At 40.7% G+C, this 20,115-nt stretch overlaps 1 protein-coding gene across 1 annotated transcript in view; it reads left to right on the plus strand.

The window, feature by feature from the left end:
- Positions 1-5,277: 5,277 nt before the first annotated feature.
- Positions 5,278-20,115, plus strand: part of SPATA13 (spermatogenesis associated 13) — an 80,378-nt gene continuing 65,540 nt past the window's right edge. Inside the window, exon 1 of the mRNA XM_087814453.1 lies at positions 5,278-6,910. Within this exon, the coding sequence (XP_087670579.1) occupies positions 5,399-6,910 (1,512 nt within the window). The 5' untranslated portion in view covers positions 5,278-5,398. The remainder of the gene's footprint in view (positions 6,911-20,115) is intronic.

Here is a 20,115-nt window from a genome sequence, read left to right on the forward strand (position 1 = left end):
CTTTGAACATTTTTTATTCATGTATTGCTGATTAACATTAAGACAAATGAATCAAAGTGTATCTTAATCAATATCTACATTTAAACATTAATGTTAACCATATTTTAAGTGTGTTACAAAACATTTATTTATAAAATTCTTGATTGGCATATTAACTTAATTCAGATATATAAGTTGTGAAATCTGACCACTCAAATTACTAGCCTTTCTAGATAAATTCACTACCTATTAAAATGAATACCTGTATTGGTAGTTAAAAAGTGATTAGTGTAACTATTAGCATGTTTTTATTTACTTTCCTATGGTATTAAGTTTTCTTTTTCACTGGATGTATAAAATAGAATTTACAAAATTAAGACACAACTGTTACAATAATGGAACATAAACATTCAGTAACTTGAGCTTTTTACTATGGGAAAATGTAGCTAACAATATTACCATTTTAAAATATTGTTTATCAAACTGTTTTATCAGTACTATCAAACAAGACATTGAACACTGTTTTATGATTGAAAATGATAAATTTCAGTAGTTTCAAAGAAATCACTGTGAACTAATTCATGGCACTTTCATGGTGTTCAGAGCTTTCTCTATATTTTATATTTCTTCTTCCTAATAGCATTATTTTAGGGCCATGGCTAGGGATGCTGCTAAACATCTAAAATCTATAGGACAGCCCTCACAACTAAGAGTTACCTGGTCCCAAGTATTAGGTTGACACACCTAAGTTGTGCCAAAGAAGTAGCGTTGTCCTCATTCATTCAGTCAGAACTTACTGAATGCTGAGAATAGAGTTAAATAGGATCTGGTTTCTGCCTTGAAAGACATTTTCAACCTTTTCAGAGTTTAGTGGAGAAAACAGACAGAAAAACCAGAATTACAGAGCAGTATGGTAAGTGCTAAAATAACCATGCCCAAGGTGCTGTGAGCCCACGCAGAAGGGGCATCTGAATTGGACAGGAAGGAAAGAGTTCCTCTAGGGAAAAGTTGATTTGAATTAATGAAAGTTAGGCAAAACACATATCAGTCAGGAAAAGAGAAACTTTTCTAGGTATTTGAAACAAAGAGAATTAATCTAGAGATTTTTACACAGCTGAAAACAAAAGAGAAGACAGTGAGGAACTCAGATGAGCAATAGCAGGAAGAGTCTACCACCCCTAGCCTGGAGGGATAAAGGCAAGAGGTGGTGCTACTTGAGCCGGACACTGTGCCACCTGGCAGGAGGAGCTGCCTAGCTGGAGCTGGAGCCAAAGAAGAGCTTCAGCAGCTGCTGGAAAAGCTACTGCAGCAGCCCACACAGAGAGAAATACCCGAGCATCTCCTACTAATGCTTCTTACTGGACAACCTGGCCAGAAGCCACTTGTCACAGGAACCTGGGGATTGTGCTTCTCTACACTGCAGAGAGACAAAAATGGCTGGGGAAAAACGCTGGTAGCAAACAAAATACCACAGAGCATAGTAGTATGAGAAAGGGTCTCTGTATTGTGTTCTAGGCTTAGGTAATTTGACATCTCAGCATCTCCAAGGGTAGCGATAGCACTAGATGAAGTGACATGACTCCATTTGCAGTTTGGGAAGGACACTGTGGCTGGGTTGGAGGTGAGTCAGAACAGAAGACAGGAGACTTGTCAGGAGCCTAATGCAGTCATCCAGGTGAAGGTCCTAAATGCTGGAATTAAGGCAGAGGCAGCCCACACTGAGCAAGGATCTCTTACATTTGGTGACTACTGAAGGAAGGAAAGGAAGTCTAGGACCACCACCAGGTTTTGGCCAGTAGGTGACACTGCTGGGGCAGAACCTGGTCCCTCTGATTCCAAGCCCACTGTGGTTTCACCTGTAGTAGTTTGAACATGGGTAAGTCTCAGATCCACTGGGCCCCAGTGTCCTAATCCTTACAATTAGTGGTCAGAAGTTCCCGAGATCTATAGGGTGATTCAAGGATCTATACTTTTACTCCTTTAGCATTTCAGATTTCAATGTCGTTTCTTCCAGTGTTCCATTTAATATAATTTATACCAACATATTACAAATACCTTCTTGTTTGTATATTTAACTTGTTATATATCCCTGAATTTCAAATTCAAGTACAAATTCTTATTTAAAAATTACTGGTCATAGTTGTTTTCAGAGAATTCTCATTGTGACTAAAATGTTCTATTCTAAAGTTCATACACCCCAGAATCTAGCTTGTAGACAATGGATTTCACAATATTCCCATCTAAAATTCTTTCTTGTAGTTCTGTTCATAAATATCTCTGGCAGAGCTCCCACAAGTTACAAGCCTGGCTACAAAACCACCGACTGAATTGCAATCCTTGTTAATAGAGGTCAAAGTGTTAGTTCTAAATAATGCAACTTGGTATGTTACTTGGAAATTCCAGGACAAGCTTTCTTCCGTGATTTTCAGTTTCTTTCCAAGTAGACACAACAATCACGTTGTTCAGCTACATGAACCAAATAGTAAGTCAATGGTCTTTTAAAAAGCATGTTGCTCCAATTAGAAACTGATTTTCTGCATGTATTTTACTGGGTCTATATCCTAAAACTTAAATAAATTTTAAGTTTTAAATTTAAATTTTGGAGGTAAATACTTAGACTTTTTAGTGTTCTAAAAATCTAAACTTCTTCACATTGGAAAAATAATGGTGGTATATTATAATGAGTTGTTACGTTGGTACAGATATTGACAAGGCAGGAGAACTTATACAACTTCACATTAAGAAAATCTTTAATCTAAGTGTGTAAAGCACATCACTCTTACTGTTTAAGAGTTCACAGCTTTGTTCTGAAGGCAGCCATATAAACCTACCATTGTAATATGTTTGGGTAAAGCAATTTGGGGAGATATCTATAACCCACATAGTAAGGGATTTAATTCATTAGAGTGGGATCAGGAAGGAATTCTTAAAGATGACACCTACAGACAGTCTCCAAGTGTTAGACTAATGGTATGCAGGCTTTTCTAAACCTGTTTTCACCTTAATTTCTACTACTACATCAAGCCATCCTTCTAACTATATTATTTTACTTACTGTAGGATGGCCAGCCATCCTAGTTTCAGCCATGAGAGTGCTAAATCCTGGAATATTTCTCACCCTTGTGGTAATTGGGACAGCTGGACACCCAGATATACTTCCTCCCAATCATGCCTGTATTACTTCCTCTTCCTTTGCTCATGCCAGTTTTCAAGTACTTTCCTGTACCCCTTGAGTCCTTAGGGTCAGTTTAACACAGTTTCATCCTGGGTTATAAAAGGTCTCCTAGTGCCCTCTAGTTGTGGTGTCAGTAATATGTCTTTGTTCAGCCAGATTACACAATACGGGCTCCTGCCTGTTCTTCTGTATCCAGTACAGATCATAACAAGACTGTTATTACTACATAATATGCAGTCAGTCAGTCCCTGGGTCTGGACTTGACTATAAACTGACTGCTTTGTTTCAAGATTCTGAAAAGCTAAAACAGTCACAATCCTCAGTCCCTCCCAGAGTACATACAGGTGGACAGGGGATGCTGAGTGTTGGATTCATTTTGCAACTGGTTAGATGTCACATCTAGCCTTGTTGCCAGGGTGATTCAAGATTCGGCTTATGTGGCTCATTCAAATGCAACCCACAGCACTTCAGTCCCCTAATTGCTCCATTATAACATTAAACTGCAGAGAGCATGTGGTGGCCCCATCAGGCTTCTGATTAATGGAATTGGGTGACTGAACATCAGAAAGGCTCTAGGGTTTGAAGTCTCTGTAGTGTGCCTGATCTCAGATGGAATCAGCCCTTTAACTATGGCTGGTCCTGAGAATCCTTCCTAACTGGGCATGACACAGGGGCAAATAAAAACAAACCCATTCGAGAATTTGGAGAGTAGAAGCAGATCAGATCTCTTTGCATGAAATCAGATTTTCTTCTGCACTCAAAAAGGCTAAGTTGAATTGGGACCTGACCTCCAGGTCTTTAAACAACTTCTCCATCTTCTCTTCTGCTTTTAATTTTACCTTTGGAGGTAATGGCATTGATTGGCATCATAAGGACTTCTGGTATATGACTTAAGTCAGGGTTATGTCATGAGGCACTGAACTTGGAGTCAGACACCTGAGGTGCATGTTCTACTGCTGTCTTTGTGTTTGTTCATGAGTTTGAAGCAGTGGAGAAGAGCACAGGCTTTGGAGGGGGCAGCTGCAGGATCCCCTGACAGATTACCTAATCTGCCTGAGCGGCCATTTGATTATCTATAAAATGAAAGTCATTCTGTTGACCTCTTAGGTTTGCATGAGTACTCAGTGGCGTGTTGTTTCTAATGCTTTTAGTACAGGGGCCTGACGTGTAGTAAGCACTTAATAAATGGTAGCCTTTTATGGTTATTATCATGATCCTTTCTTCATTCATTCACTAGTCATTTATTGAGAACAGGGGGACTGTGACATTTAAGCTGGCTCTTGAAGGCTGAGGAGGACTTGGCCTGATGGGAAAAGTTAAGGAGAGCAGGCTTTTCGTGTGTGGTGGGCTTCAGGGCATGTGGAGAAAGGAAGAAGGTGCAATATTTAATTTGAATTTTTGTTTCTGAATTTCTAGTACGTCAGTGTTATCCCCATGTCTCTCCATTCCTCTGCCAGTTGAAATGCTGTTGGCAGAAGCCCCTCACTAATGTGGTTTCCTTCACAAAGCTGACCTAATACGACCTCAGCTTGTCCCTCCCACTCCTATGTTCCTGCAGCATTTTGTAGCTCTCATTAGAATTTTGGGGTATTCTACAGATAGTAAGCAGCTGAGAGCATCTTGCACTAGTTCTTGTACATACTAAGTACTTAGTCTGCCTATTAGCTGTGCTATACTTAACATAAGCTGACATTTCATTGTGACACATTTTGAAATCGTTGCTTTTTTTATTTGAAACTAAAAATTTTTTCTTTTTAAGCAAAGAGAAGACAGTCTTGAATGATGCCTTGGCTTTTTCAGTCTAGCAGTTTTTCAGAACTTAAGTTTCAGTGGATTCAGTTTACCATCATATTGAATGCACAACCCATGATTATCTTTTTTTTTAAGGGATGTATATTTGCATTCTTTCCTTTATTGTGAAATGAATTAACTTTAACAATTAAATTTTTTTTATTTGATCAGCTCATTTATGGGGCATGCCTTTTTGTCTGTTAGCAGTTAATAAACAAAATAACTTGCCCCTGTTTATAAAGGCTCCTTCGTGGGGGAAATGGCTAAATCCTGCTGTTGTTCTCTGTTGCAGGCCGTGGCCACAACTGAGGAGCCTGATGTGCAAAGCAGGTGTGAAAGCCAGGCGGGCGGCGGCTGCGGAGATGAAGGTCTGCACGTGGGGCTGGTGGACACAGGTGCGCACGTGGGGTTGAGCCGCGCTGCCCTGTGGCCACGGGCTTCCGGCTCCAAGAACATGACAACAGCCCAGAACGGCCACGGGCGAGTTGCCGCGATCCCCTGTTCAGCCTCGGATACGACCGACCCCAGCATGGTGACTTACCCAGCCTGTCAGAACGGAGGCTGCGCCGCTGGTGACGCCGAAGCCCAGGACGCCAGGCTCGGCCCCGCCAAGTTCGTGCGCCTCTTCTCGGTGAGCAGGAAGAGGGCGGGCGCCGCCGAGCGGCCCCGCTCCGTGGTGCTGATGGGGCACTCCTCCACCTGGAACGCCCTCGCCTCCTTTCGGAAGATGGGATCTTTTAAAAAACTGAAGTCCTCCGTCCTTCAAGGAATTCAAAACCGAGAGGGGTCAGATGCCGCCAAGGAGGCGGCCTCGGAGCCTGACCTGGGCCCAGCCCTCCCAAACGGGGCGGCCGTGGGAATCCCAGCGGGCACGCGCGGCGCCCCGGAAGCCACGGGCGCGCTCCCCCAGCCCGGGCCCGCGTCCGACGGCTCGGACCCCGAGGAGGCGGACGACGCCTTCCAGAGGAGCACGCACCGCTCCCGCAGCCTGCGCCGTGCCTACGGCCTGGGCCGCATCAGCCTCCGGGACTCGGAGCCCCCGGGCCGGCCCTCGTCCCCGGTCGCCCGGGAGCCCCCGCTGTGCGCCATCCTCGTGAGAGACGCGGAGAACAACAGCATCGCCTACCGGAGAAGCAAGAGCACGGACAACCTGAACTTCCTGAGGAAGAGCTCCTTCAAGAGGAAGTCGGCCTCCAACCTCGCCGACCTCAGGGTGGCGCCCGAGCGGCCGGCGCCCCGACGGACGCTCAGCAGCTGCTCTGCGGACTCGGAGAAGCTCGGCGGGTCCGAGAGGAGGCCCAGGCGCTGGAAGAGCCCCATCAGGGCCAAGGACTTTGACCGGGTCCTCAGGCTGGTGAGCGGCGCCACGGACGCGGCCTGGAAGCGAGAGCGTCCCAAGGGCGAGGCGCCCTGGCCCGGCGACGCCACCCCGCGGCCCGGGCCTCGCAGCCGCCTGCACGACGACTACTCGCGCCGGGTGTCCAGCAGCGCGGAGCTGGAGCGCCGGCGGTGCGCCGCGGCCCCGGACTTCAGCCCCGCCGCCCCGCGGGGCCCCCGCATGGACGTGGAGACCGCCGTGTTTCCTCTCGAGGCCCAGAGTTGCGGTCCTCGCACCGGCGGCTCGTCACCAGGCCCGGCTGCCCGGGAAGTAGCGCGCGGAGACTCCCAGGAGCCAAAGCCCGGCAGCCAGTTCACGCTGGGACCCGAGCAGCCGCCCACGCCCCTGAGGCCCACCGCCCCCAAGCCCCCTAGCCCGCAGAGCCCGGGCGCGGGAAGCGCCAAGTGTCCCAGCAACCTCAGCGCGTTGTCCCTGAGTTCAGCGGACAGCGACGAAAGGGCAGACGGCCTTGTGTCCTTCCCGGAGTCGGTACAGGCCACATGTGACAAAGGCACTGAGGACAGCGGTTCCAGCAGCCACCCTCAGCTGAGCCTCGGCGGGGCTTCGGGTCCGGAGGAAAAGGAGGAGGTAAGGGCAGGGCAGGGCCTCTCGTAGACTACCTGCCGCGGGAGGGGCGCTTGTGACAGCGCCGCCCTGCAGCCCTGTTGGAGGTTGCCCTCGTACAGTGTTTTCCTTGTTTACTCTTTTTCTTTAACTTGCCGCCGGAGCGGGTGGGCTCCGAGCTCACTGTCCTACCACCATCACAGTTCTTCTTGTCTACTTGCTGTTCACCACATTCAGAGGTCCCCTTTATCTCTTTTGAAATGGAACACTAATGTAGGAAATTCCTTGAGATGGCACTTGCCACGCCATTTATTCAAAATATATTTATTGAGCACCAGCTATGTGGTAGATTGTGGGGGTGCGGGTGGGGGGAGGGGTTGAAAAAGACCTGTGTTCCATTCCAGGCAGCTAATAGAGGCTGTCAAGTTTTTGATTTTTGTAACATTTGTTATTGCCCACAGATTTCTTCTCTTTATATACTAAATGGTTTTAGTATCCTTTTCAACCCAGTGCATGTAAATGAGAGTCTTTGTGTTAAGAGACCATTACACGTTCTAAGTCCGTTTTATTTCCTAGGAGTGAATTAGAAGCATGCAGTTTGATACCTGTCAAGCCCTAAGCAATGGCAGTTCAGAGAAACTTTTATGATGGTTATTGTGCTTATTTGTAGAGTAGAACATAAGCATCTCATGAATTGAATCAACTAATAACTGTCAAGACCACAAAAGCAATGTTCTTTTCATATCCTGTCAAGCCAGACAACTTTACCTTACTGTATAATTTTCTCTTTATAAATGCATTCAGTAATATTACCTTGCAGAGCTGAAAGATGAGGAAATGCATCCATGTGGGTATGTTGCCAATTATTCTTCACATATAATTCAGACTATTTAACAGGTGTGAATTGGTGCTTGCCATAGAAAATAATTTCCTAGCAACTTCTGCTTCTCCCGATCCCTGAAGAGGACCTCAGTTTTGGCTTAATGCTGCTGATAAATCATTATGCCGCTGATAAACCATTATGCCACATCTTTTGCAAACCAGGACAGCTTCTGAACTGTCCATTATTGACCTTTGCTTTACATAGAGACTTAGAAAGCAAAGTCTATCGCAGGCTACTTTCAGGAGATCTAAATCAGCCTGAAGGATCCCTGGGCAGCCAGAGTAGTGAGTTGGCCTCACTTTTTGTGGATCTAGGTTTGCATGAGACCTCAGGGCCACTATGTCTTCCAGAGGTCTTCTTTATGAGCACTATTTGCTCATTTGCAGATTTCCAAAGAAGCCTTGTGTAACAGTTGTGAGGACACAGGACTTGCTGCCAGCCTTGGGAAGGCATTCCAGTTCTGCTAGCTCTGCTTTGTATGATCGGCCAAGGCTTCACTCCTTCCTGGTTGATGAGATGAAGCACAATTCCTTCCACCAAACACCCTGAACACTTATGGTTTGGGACTCTCCCCCACCCCTCCTCCCACCTCCACCCCTCCTCCCACCTCCACATAAAAGGATTTGCATAGATCTGGAGGATTTTTATGTTAAGGTGGGGATTTTATTTTTTTGTTTAACAAAATTAGCAAATAATAATCATTAAAATATTTTGTTCCTGAGTGCATATTAAGTGAACATATGCAAGGCTTAGTTTCATTTTTTAAAAATTGATTTGCGAGAGAAAGAGAAACATCAGTTTGTTATTCCACTTATTTATGCATTCATTGGTTGATTCTTGTGTGTGCCTGTCCTGACGGGGGATCGAACCCGCAAACTTGGCGCATGGGGATGACACTCTAACCAACTGAGCCACCCAGCCACGGCTATGCAAGGATTAGTTTCTAACTTACTTACTTCCCTGAGTGATTTGACCATTATGTAGTTTTACATGTGTATTTGTTATTCTTAGTTATATATGATTTAATTTCTACCTACAAGGGATCACCAAAGATAGCAGACAGACATAAGTTATTAAAACTGCATACATGTTGATGGATAATTCTACAAATATATCTTAAGACAGTCACCACATTTTTAAGCTGCATTCATTTCCTCAGAATTACATAGCACATCAAGCTTCCTCTTGTACTTTTAATGTAAATATCAAAAAGAAAAATATGATAATTTTGTCCAATTTTTATTTTATGTATTGGTAATCTTTAGTTTTACTTGAAGGGAAGTGCTTGTAAAATATAACCTGAAACTTTCTCTTTTATTTTTATTTACTTATTTATTTAATTACTTATTTATTTTTGCTTAAACAACAGAAATTTATTCTGTGACAATTCTGGAGGCTAGAAGTCCCAGATTTTCTCTTTTATTTTTATACTTAGAAACAAAAAAACATCTTGCAAAATGTAAGAATTTTAATCTTCATGGGTTAAAAGCAGTTTTATTTATCTTGTATAGCATTACACAGAATTAAATTTCAGTCTTTACTGTATCTTAACGTACAGTGTATTTTTAAAAATGTATTAATAGTATAGTTCTTCTTTCATGTGTAGAGCTAGTGTAAGCTGTGGTTATTTTTTAGTACAAAATGGTTGAAATCTGCATATTATGATATTTAAAATATAATGAATTTTCAATAAGGGAGAATAAATTTTTATTTAAAATCATTTATTTGTAACTAGCCACTCTAAAAGTGGCAAAATATTTTTTAAAACTCTAAACAGTTTAGTAAGATTTTATATTACTGTGGAAAAGTTGGAAAATGTTGGGCTACCTTCATTTATAAAGCATTGTCGAAAAATCACCTCCTTAATGTTATACTTCTGCCACCTAGTGGTAAACTTTGTTGTAAGAACAAAGATCAGTTGACAGAATCCCTAAAATCGTTAATTTGGTTTAAACATGCAGTGTGGCATTTATACTTGTCCACAGTGCTCTCTGAACATTATAAAGGTACGGGCACAGGAACTTAGCATTACTGCTGGTTTTCCTGCCGAGCCACGCAGGAATGCCTTTGGCTGAATTGGGTCACTGGTAAAGGGATCTTTATAAGTTCAGTAATTCGTGATAGTGTTGAAATATGCCGTAGGTAGTGATTTTCATCCTTCTTATCCCATGGCACACATAAACTAATTACTAAAATTTTGGGGCACACCAAAAAATGTTACATTTTTTGTTGATCTAACCAAAAAAATAGGTATAATTTTGATTCATTCACACCAGACGGCTCTTGTGTTGGCTGCTGTCATTTTTTTATTTGACAGTCTAAGGGAAAAGAGGTCAGTGCCCTTGACTAAACAGTCAGGTATGGCATGTTTTAAAAACTCTTTTGGCATACTGGTTGAAAATCGCTGCCATAGATGAAGCTCTTTTAAATGATGAGAATCCATTGTAACTCCTTCGCAGGGAGCTTTAGTCTTTTGGTAAAGTTTCTAGTTTGGCTGGGATCTTGGTTCCCTAATATCGGGCAAACTGTTGAGCTTCTGTTGGCCTCAGTCTTCTCAAGGGTAGAATGTGGAATAGCTTTATCTGCCTTGGAGTTTTTAAGAACTAAGGAAACTATGCATGATAAACATTTAGCCTTGAGTTTAACACTGGCAGTCACTCGATGATTACTATCAGTTTAGATGATTTTTCCATTCTAGGTTGACCCAACTGCTTACGATATGGGCCAGTTAAGGTCAATTTTTCCAAAACTGGCTTTTAACATGCCACTGTATAATGCAGCCTCAGAGGGACTGTGACATTCTTCAGTTAGTTTGACTTCACATTAATTTCTTTCAAATGCATGAGTTAGGTTTTGCCATAACCTAACGTTTATGATATTTTAATAATGCACCAAACTAAATTTGTTAAGCACCTACCAGGTATAAGACACTGAGTTAGGTGTAGCTCTATTAGGAAGAGTAGGAGATGCCAAGGAGATTATAGATGAGCTAAGATGTATCTAAATCAGTAGACCTATGCAGAATGGATTAAATCCCACAAAAGAGGTAAAACCATAATGCTCTAGGATTTCAGAAGAGTTGTAGTTTTTACTCATGTGCCAAATTAAGGAAGGTTTAGAAAGGGTGATCAAATCTGATTTGAAGCAGGTGGGATTTCTGCAGGTAGTTATGGAGAGAACAGTGGGACATTTCAGCTGTTAGCTGTACAGAGATTTTTTGTGTGATTTGAGAGAATAGGAAGTAATGTAACTTGGTTTGGTGTAGGGCAATGATTCAAGTTAGGATAAACTCATTAGGTCCAGATCAGAGACATTCTGAAATTCCAGAGTAAAGAATCTGTACATTACTTGGTGAGCATGGAGGAATCAAGGATATTTTTGAACAGAGAAGGAGCCAGGCTCAGAACTGTGTTTTGGAGGAATTAGTCCACCACTGGTAAAGAAGAGAATTGGAAAGAAGGGTGACCAGAGGGAAAGCTCTCAGGAATGTATTGCCAATAAAAGCTCAGAGGTAATACGGCTCTGAAATAGAATATATAGGAAGGAACAGGAGTGAATGAAACGACACATAGTAAATAATAACTAATTCCTCTAAAACATAGTTCTGAGCCTGGCTCTTCTTCATTTATTACCTAGCTACTGTTTGCCAGCCATAGGGACCAGAAAGAGTTTTTTAAAACGCTTTCTTACTCTCTCGGGTTCACAGTCTAATTGGTAGGCTGGAATGTGTACAGGTAATTATGATACCACGTGATGAGTTTCTAATGAGGAGTGTACAAAGTAGCACAGAAGCTCCAAAGGCAGAATTATTAACTCTGGGTGAAGAATGGCATAATTGGGGAAGGACATTGAGTGGGGTCTCAAAGATTATGATGGGGGATGCAGGGGGCATCAGTTGAAGAGGGACATGGCTGTCCAGGCTACCTGTAACAGCCTGGAGGAGGAGGCAGGCACTAGACAGGAAGGCATTCAGCCAGCAAGGTTGTCTAAGGTGCAGTAAGATGCCTACCTACGGCGTTGGGTTGCTGTGAAGATTTAACAAGGTGATGCGTGTAGAATACTTAGCATTGAACTTTGCAAATGAGAAGTGTCCACAGAGAGGCTAATCTGTTGTTCTGAGGGAACTGCAAATTGCTCACCATAACTTTTGTACAGGGTGGGTGGGTGGAGGAGTGAGAGATAAGATTGGACAGATAGGTCTGTTCATAATTAGGAAGGTCCTTGCTTGGACCTGTGGAGTTTGGACTTTACCCTGCAGGCAGTAGAAACCCCAAGAGGTGTCTAACGTGGGATCGCAGAGGGGGACCAGCTACGCAAAGAGGATTGGGAGGGGGTGGCCCTGGAGAGAGACAGTGCTGCTCCGTAGTCTAGTTCAGAGGTGATGCGAGCTGTTCTAAGGCCAAGGAAATGGAGAGGAGGGGATGATTCCAAAATGATTTTGCAGTTTATATTTTTAACTAGCATTTGAATGTTTTGGGGGAGAGAGAAGTCAACAATGTCAGGGCAATTGGAAGACAGCATTGTGTTGGGATCAATAGTCAAACAAGCTACAAAACCAATGGATTAGAGCTGAATTGGGGTTATTATCCTAGCCTGCTAATGTGATGGCACCTTGTGGGGAATCACTTTCCTTTTCTGAGCCTCAATTTACTTAACTCTGAAATTCAGGGTTTTATCATTTTCTTCCTCAGGGATTTGTAGCTTCACAATTGTTGGAAGCCATTGGACTGCACAGTCTTATAAAGTTAAAATGATGTGAGTGCTTGACTAGGACATTTCAGTTCTGTAGAATACAGATTGCCATTACCATGGGGTGTTACTACGCAGGGAGTGACTTGCTCTGGCCAGGTGCTCATGGTGTTCTCCAGTCTGACATGGTGATTTTAGCTTCCCCTCTGCTGCACTGGCTCTCATCCCAGCCTGGGAAAGAACAAGGAAGGGAATTCTGTGGCAGCACAAGGTACAGTGTCACGAAAATAAAGCCTCCTTCCCACTTCGAGTACCAGAACCGTTCAGTAGGCGAGCAGGGGTAAATGAAGCCTGTTTTCCATGTAAATTACAAATTGTGGAGTTTTATGATGATGATGGGTACTTCACATGTAATGATAGCTCTGAGGTGCTGTTTCTGTTTGATTTAATCAGAAGACAGATACATTGCATAATTTTGACTCTTTGTAGGTTACTTAGACGTTACTCTTTGGGTTACAAGAATAGCTAGTTGGGAGATTCAGACAATTCTCATGGAGGTTAGAAATTATCCACAGCTGTTTCACAGAGCCATTCTTTGAACCAGAAAGATGGGGTTGCATATATAGATGTAAATGTAGTGACTCTGGAAAGTCTGCCCAAGATTTTTTTAGGAGTTTTATTTAGGTGTCATTTGAATAAGAACATTCACCCACTGTAAGATACAGTTTGATGATTTTTAGGAAATTTGTAGAGTTGTGTAGCTACCACCAGTCAAGCATAGAACATTTCCACCATCCCCCAAAGTTCCCCTGCCCTTCTACAGCCAATTCTTGCTCCCACTAAAGGCCTAGGCAACTGCTGACCAGCATTCTGTCTCAACACCTTTTTATGTATGTAACTCAGTGATCATTTATGGACTTGTGCAGCCATCACCACTGTCTAGTTCTAGAACATTTCCATCATCCCTGAAAGAAAACTTGTGCTCATTTGCAGCCATTCCCTGTTCCATCCCTAGTACCTGGTCTACTTCCTGTGTCTATAGATTATACCATTCTGGATATTTCATAGAAGTGGGGTAAGGTAATATATGGTCGTTTGTGTCTGGCTTCTTTCACCTGGTATATTTTTTTCAAGGTTCATCCATGTTGTAGCATGTATCAGTACTTCATTTCACTTTATGGCCAAATAATATTCAGTTGACTGCATAGCTCACGTTTTGTTTATCCATTCATCAGTTGGCATACATTTGAATAATGCTGCTATGAACACTTACATGCAAATCTTGTGGATATATGTTTTCATTCTTTTGGGTAGATAACTAGGAGTTGAGTTTCTGCATCATACGGTAATTCTATGTTACCATAACTGCCAAACTGTTTACTAAAACAGTCCCATTGTAGTTAACCACCAGCAGGTGTATTAGGTTCCAGTTTCTGTGCACCCTTGCCAGTATTTGGTATTGTCAGTATCCTGGATTCTAGCCCTTCAAGAGGGTGTATAGTGGTATTTTATTTTTATTTTTTAAAATTGACATAATTGAATGTATTTGTGTCAGTAATTTTATAATTATATATAACAGCTATATGACAGGTACACATTTACATGAAAACAGAATAATGATAGACATATTTTAATAAGGAAGATACTTTATTGATAGAGGATACATACAGGTGACCTCAAAATAGTGATCCTTGAGGCACATAGCAATGATAAAATGAGAGGTAGGGATCATCACAGTCTGAGTGGAGTGTAAAAAATCTAAGTAGGCATTTTGTAGAGTCCATTTAAAATTGTATGAAAGAAAGAGTATAGTGATATTAGAAAGATATGAGCAGTGTCACTGTGAACATAATTATGACCTTAGGAAGCACCATCTTTCCTAGTTCTGTTTTTTCAGTGGCCGTAGAATGCCATGTCATCACCAGTCTGCTTGTTCCCTGGGCATCCAAATATTGATCTCAGCAGTATATTTCATTAGCAGTAGCCAGGGCTCCTTCAAAGAAGCTGAGACCCTATTTGGGAGCCAGAGGAAGTCAGAATGGCCTGAAACATGTTGCTATTGCCAGAGAACCAGGGTGCTGCAAAAAATGCTGGACCATTGCTGCAGAGACAAAGGGGTCAACTGAAAGGGAAAGGGCATCACTCTGGTCAGGTTGTGACAACCTGCATGTTACAAAGAATAACCAGATCGACAGTGTTGGTCTGTACGTACAATCTGAGTCTATCAAAAGCCATGGTCCATAATTATAAAAAGGAAAGGTTAATATCATAGGTACTGTAACACACATATAAATGTGTAATTACAATGCTACTTGTAATTCAAAGGGTAAAAATAGAATATTTTAGTAAGTAGGTAAGTTTGGCATATATGGGGTTCTGTTTCTTTTTAAATTTTTTTCTTCATTGATTTTTAGATAGAGAAAGGGAGGGAGAGAGAGAGATTTGTTGTTCCACTTACTTATGCATTCATTGGTTGATTCCTGTATGTGCCCTGACAGGGGATTGAACCTACAACCTTGGGGTATCGGTACCATGCTCCAACTAACTGAGCTACCCGGCCAAGCTGGTTATTTTTATTGTAATTAGCATTTTCCTAATGACTAATGATGTTGAGCATCTTTTCATGTGTTTATTAGCCATTCATTCATCTCACTTGGTGAAGTGTCTATTCAAATTGTTTGCTCACAGTTTCACTGCATTTTTGTTTTATTATTGAGCAGTAAGATTTTTTTATGTATTTTGGATACAAGTCCTTTATCAGATATAAAACTTGCAAATATTTTCTCATGGTCTCTGAGTTGTCTTTTTTTCTTAATGGTGTCTTTTGAAAAGCAAAAGTATCTCATTTTGATAGAAATTTAATTAATTTTTTTCTCTGTTAGGGATTGTGCTTCTGGTGTTAGATCTTAGAAATCTTTGCCTATCCCAATGTCATAAAGATTTTCTCTTATCTTCTGGAAGTGTTATAGTTTTAGCTCTCATGCTCCATTTTTAGTTGACTTTTGTGTATAATGTGAAGTAAAGGGTTTGGCTCCTTTTTTGGCCTATGGAAATCCAATGGTCCTGCCTCCGTTTGTTGAACCGCCCAGTTTTTACGTCACAGAGAAGGGAAGTTTCCATATTCTACTGGGCTCTCCATTTTCTCTGACAAAGAAGCCCTGGAATTTCAATCACTAGGATTGAAATTACAGTTAGAATGATAATTTGAAAATATACTATTATTTGTACTTTCAATAAATATTTTATTAATGAAGTTAACATTTTCTTACAGGAATATTTCTAGAATGTCAGTGTTTTATATTCCCTAAGTAGCAACCCCGGGGTGCACATCCTTTAGCAGACATTTTCCCCTAGGTGGTGCTTTTTCCTGTGTTGTGAAGAGAATTAAGGTGCTATTAGTCATCTTAGTGCTAGCTTATGTTTAGTTTCTCCTAAGGTGTTTTTGGTTTATTTATTTTCACTTTCCTTTGGGCAGGAGAAAAATTCCTAAGTAGAAAAAAAATCTCTTGCTGAAATTTTATTAAATCATAAGAATGCAGGTCATGCATCTAAATGTGAAAGTAACTTTTTAGTTTAACAATTGAGTCAACATTTTCTAACTCAGTATTTGTTTTTTAATTTGTTTTTAAATTGTAGTTGACATATCATATTATATTAGTTTTAGATGTACAACATAGTGATTAGGCATTTATATACCTTACAAGGTAATCACCGTGATAAGTGTAGCACCTGGCACCGCACATAGTTATTATGATATTATCAACTCTTTTTCCTATGCTGTACATTACATCCCCATGACTAATTTTATAACTGGAAGTTTTAACCTCTTAATCTCAATCTTTTTAAAAGAAGTTTCTACTTGCTCTGAAAAGGTTTATGCTCGTCATACGTAAACAGCTATTTGTTTTCCAAAGTATTTCTAAGTAGATGCTCAACGTTTGACAGGCAGCAGAACTTTAAAAACTTAAAAAGCTGCTTCTAAAATTATTTCTAAAAATGTAAAATCTAAAGAAAAGTATATACAGGTATCATATAGTAAAAGTATCGTGTAATTCATGAAATTTACAGTGGCTCATTTCTCAAACATTTTCTCCCTAGTGCAGTGTCATTAAATAGGATTTTCCCATTAAAAACTAGGAGGGCCCTAGTTGATGTGACTCATTTAGTTAGAGCATCGTCCCGTGCACTGAAAGGTGGTGGGTTCGATTCCTAGTCAGGCTCCATACAGAGGCAACCAATCGATGTTTCTCTCTCACATCGATGTTTTTTCTCTCTCTCTCCCATCCTCTCTCTCTAAAAATCAATAAAAACATGTCCTCTGGTGAGGATTACAAAAAAAGAAAAAGACACTAAACTTCAAATATACCAAACTATTATACTATTGTATGTCAACTATAATTGAAAAATAAATTTTAATAAAAGCAAAAAAACAAGGGGGGAGAGGGAGAATTATATACCTATATACCTGAGCAAGATCCTAGTTTTTATAGAATTTATTATAATAAATTCTAATAACCATTTGTAATGAAGTATAAACAACATACTGTATTATATTAATGATTAAGCTTTCTAAAGTATATGAAATATGTAAATGCAATGATATGAACTAATATAATAGTGTATTTGCTGAAGTTTTAATATTCTCTTATTTAGTGACTTTGTTTTACTTTGTAGGTAACAAAGTCATAATAGATCTTACTGAAGTTACACAGTACAGAAAAGTGTAGTGTCACTGTTTTGGGGGAGAAATTGTAGCTTGATGATTAAGAAACTGATGCCAGATTGTATGGTTTTCTCCTGTTCTTATTTTCAAATCTTTAGCTTCCCTATAATAATTAAGATCACAAAGCGTCCAAGGTTGGGAATCACTTTCCAGTGGGCTTAGTGACACATGTTCATTTTGACATGTCTGCCATGATAATCAAAAGGAATACCCTAGGTTTAGTTGGCAGAAGGGCATACAAATTGCCATATGTCACTATCTGAACTGGATATTATTCATGTTTCTCCTGCTAGTGACATTCTAGAGACAAAACAGTAATTTGGAATGCTTCCTTCACGTAGAATGGTCATAGTAAAGGCGGGAGGCGGGGACTGACACTCAGGAAAGAGCACTCACAACTGGTAACTTCCTAGGAAACCAGCATCAGTGTGATTGCCAGCCATCAGTGCCAACATTTCTGAGTGGTCAGGAAGGTACATGGTGTAAAAATAGGTGAGTTTTGTAATAGTGCTGCCTGAGTTCAAATCCTAGTTTCACTACTATCCAGCTCTGTCCTTAAGAAAGATACTTGGTCTACTAAAGCCTCTTTAAAGTTTAACTTTCTTTAAAAATGAAGATAACAGTACCTACCAGGATTAAATGAAATAATGCATGTAAGATATTTATAGTTCCTGTAACAGTAAATTTAATAAATGTTAACTTTTATCATAATCATAATTGTTGTCATCATTAAAAGTACTGCATTTGGTCAGACATACTCCAGTACAGACCAGTTAAACTTTGCAAACTCTAATCTTCTAGCCACAGAGTTCCCCAAAGTTTGGAATGAAGATGACCCAGGATGCTAGCTAAAGGTACAGCTGGAGCTACTGAATTGGGATCACTAGGGTGGACACCCAGTAGTCTGGGCTTTTAACACACTACCCAGGGATGTTCTTTTTGCCACACTAAAGTTTGAGATCTTTTGTCCAGGCTTTCCTTTATTGTATTTCACAGATCTTACTTTTTTAAAAATTGGAAGCAAGACCTTTGCCAACAAAAAGATTATGACTCGCTTTTTTGCAGTGGTCTAGAAGCAAACCTCCAGTATCTCTGAGGTATGCCTGCATTAAGTATTCTTGGCATGGCCATTTCTCTTCCAGATCTGCACTGCACCCCCCAACCCTCTGCCCTGTTAACTCTTGATTTAGAAAAGAGAGGCATTCCTGGAAAAGTTAAAGATTGCCCATAATTCTATTTTGTTCCTTGAACTATTTTATCAATTGGATATGAATTTCTACAGAAGACAAAAAATTCCCTTTGGCAAAAAATGAAATTTTTTCTTCCTTTTCAAGGAAGAAATGGTGAAATATAGCATTTGGTCTGAAATCTATAGAAGTATGTGATTCCAGCAATTGCTCCACCCATTGCTGGGCACTGGAATTTTACTAACTCATTTAGGAACTTGAAGAATGTAATTGTCTCTCAAAAATCAAAGTGTCGATAGTAACCACTCACATTTATAGGATACTTTTTCAGCCTAAACAGGCCCTTCAAATCACACAGCCACCCAGTAAAATAGGTCAGCAGTTTGGGATTTGCTTTAAAAAGTAAACTAAGGCTTGAGAAGGTTATAGGACCCTCCCAAAGTCATACAGCTTATGAGTGGCAGAGCTGGGCCTAGAGCCAGGTCTCAAAATGGGGAGAAAGTCCCAGAAACAGCATCTGCTTCGTATGTGACATGCAGACTGAAATTCTAACCATCTGCTAGTTTCCTGATCTTCGGTAGACTCTTAATTCTTTTTAAATCTGTGAAACAGAATTAAAAGTATCTAATGTACAGGGTTTTTAAATTAAATGAGATGGGATCTTCAAAGGCCATATTTCAAATGGTGGTATTGTAGTGGTTTGATAAATTTCCACTTCGTTTTCCCTTTTGACTTCATGTCTCTTTTGACTTCATGTCCGCTAAGCTTGGGACACTTACTACTGCAGTTGGTTCCTGCCCAAATCAGAGCCCTTCCTCTTGATTTTTTGGCTACCTGGGATAGGCTAGGTAGTTCAACTAAAGAGCTTCACTCCTTTTTCTGGCATCTTCTTTTGGTAGTTCACCTGGTGGCACAGGAAAGAAAGCCACTGTGGACAGAAGTGTTACTTAAGGGCTGAGCTTTCCCATTTCTAATACGTCAGTGCCACAGGAGGGGACTCAGGAGGCATGGCAGCTTAATACAGTTTGTGACTAAGGTAAAGTATTTCTGTTCCATTCCCTAATGTCCAATTTAAATTTTTAATATATTTACTTATACCTAGTTTCCATTGTATATTTGGCTTTATGTCTTTACTCTTTGTGTAGTATAAATTATTCATCTGTAATTCTTTTACTGCCAAATTTTGCATTAAATATTTTCAAGGTATTTTGAAAATATTTTGAAAGGTTAGATTCTCATATCCCACTATGCAAATAAAAAAGAAACATGACCTGTGCTGTCTCTTTTTTATTTTTTCAGTCACAGTTTATATTGAATATTATTCTCTGTTAGTTTCAGTTGCACGGTAAAGTGGTTAAAAAATCATATACATTACAGAGTGGTCCCCTCAATTCTTCAAGTACCCACCTTTCCCCATACGTGTTTATCCTGATATTATTGACTGTATTCCATGTGCTGTAATCCACATCTCTGTGGATGTTCTATAACTACCAATTTGTACTGCTGAATCCCTTCATCTTTTTCACCCAGCCCCACAACATCTCTCCCCTCTGACAGCTGTCATTCTGTTCTCTATATCTATGACTCTGTTTCTATTGTTTGCTTGTTTATTTTGTTTTTTAGACTCTACATATAAGTAGAATCATATGGTATTTGTCTTTGTCTGATTTATTTCACTTAGTGTAATACCCTCCAGTTTCATCTACTCCTATGCTGTTGCAAAAGATAAGATTTCATTCTGGCCAAG

The sequence above is a fragment of the Miniopterus natalensis genome, chromosome 2 (assembly GCF_054644295.1).
Source record: "Miniopterus natalensis isolate mMinNat1 chromosome 2, mMinNat1.hap1, whole genome shotgun sequence".
Classification (NCBI taxonomy): Eukaryota; Metazoa; Chordata; class Mammalia; order Chiroptera; family Miniopteridae; genus Miniopterus; species Miniopterus natalensis.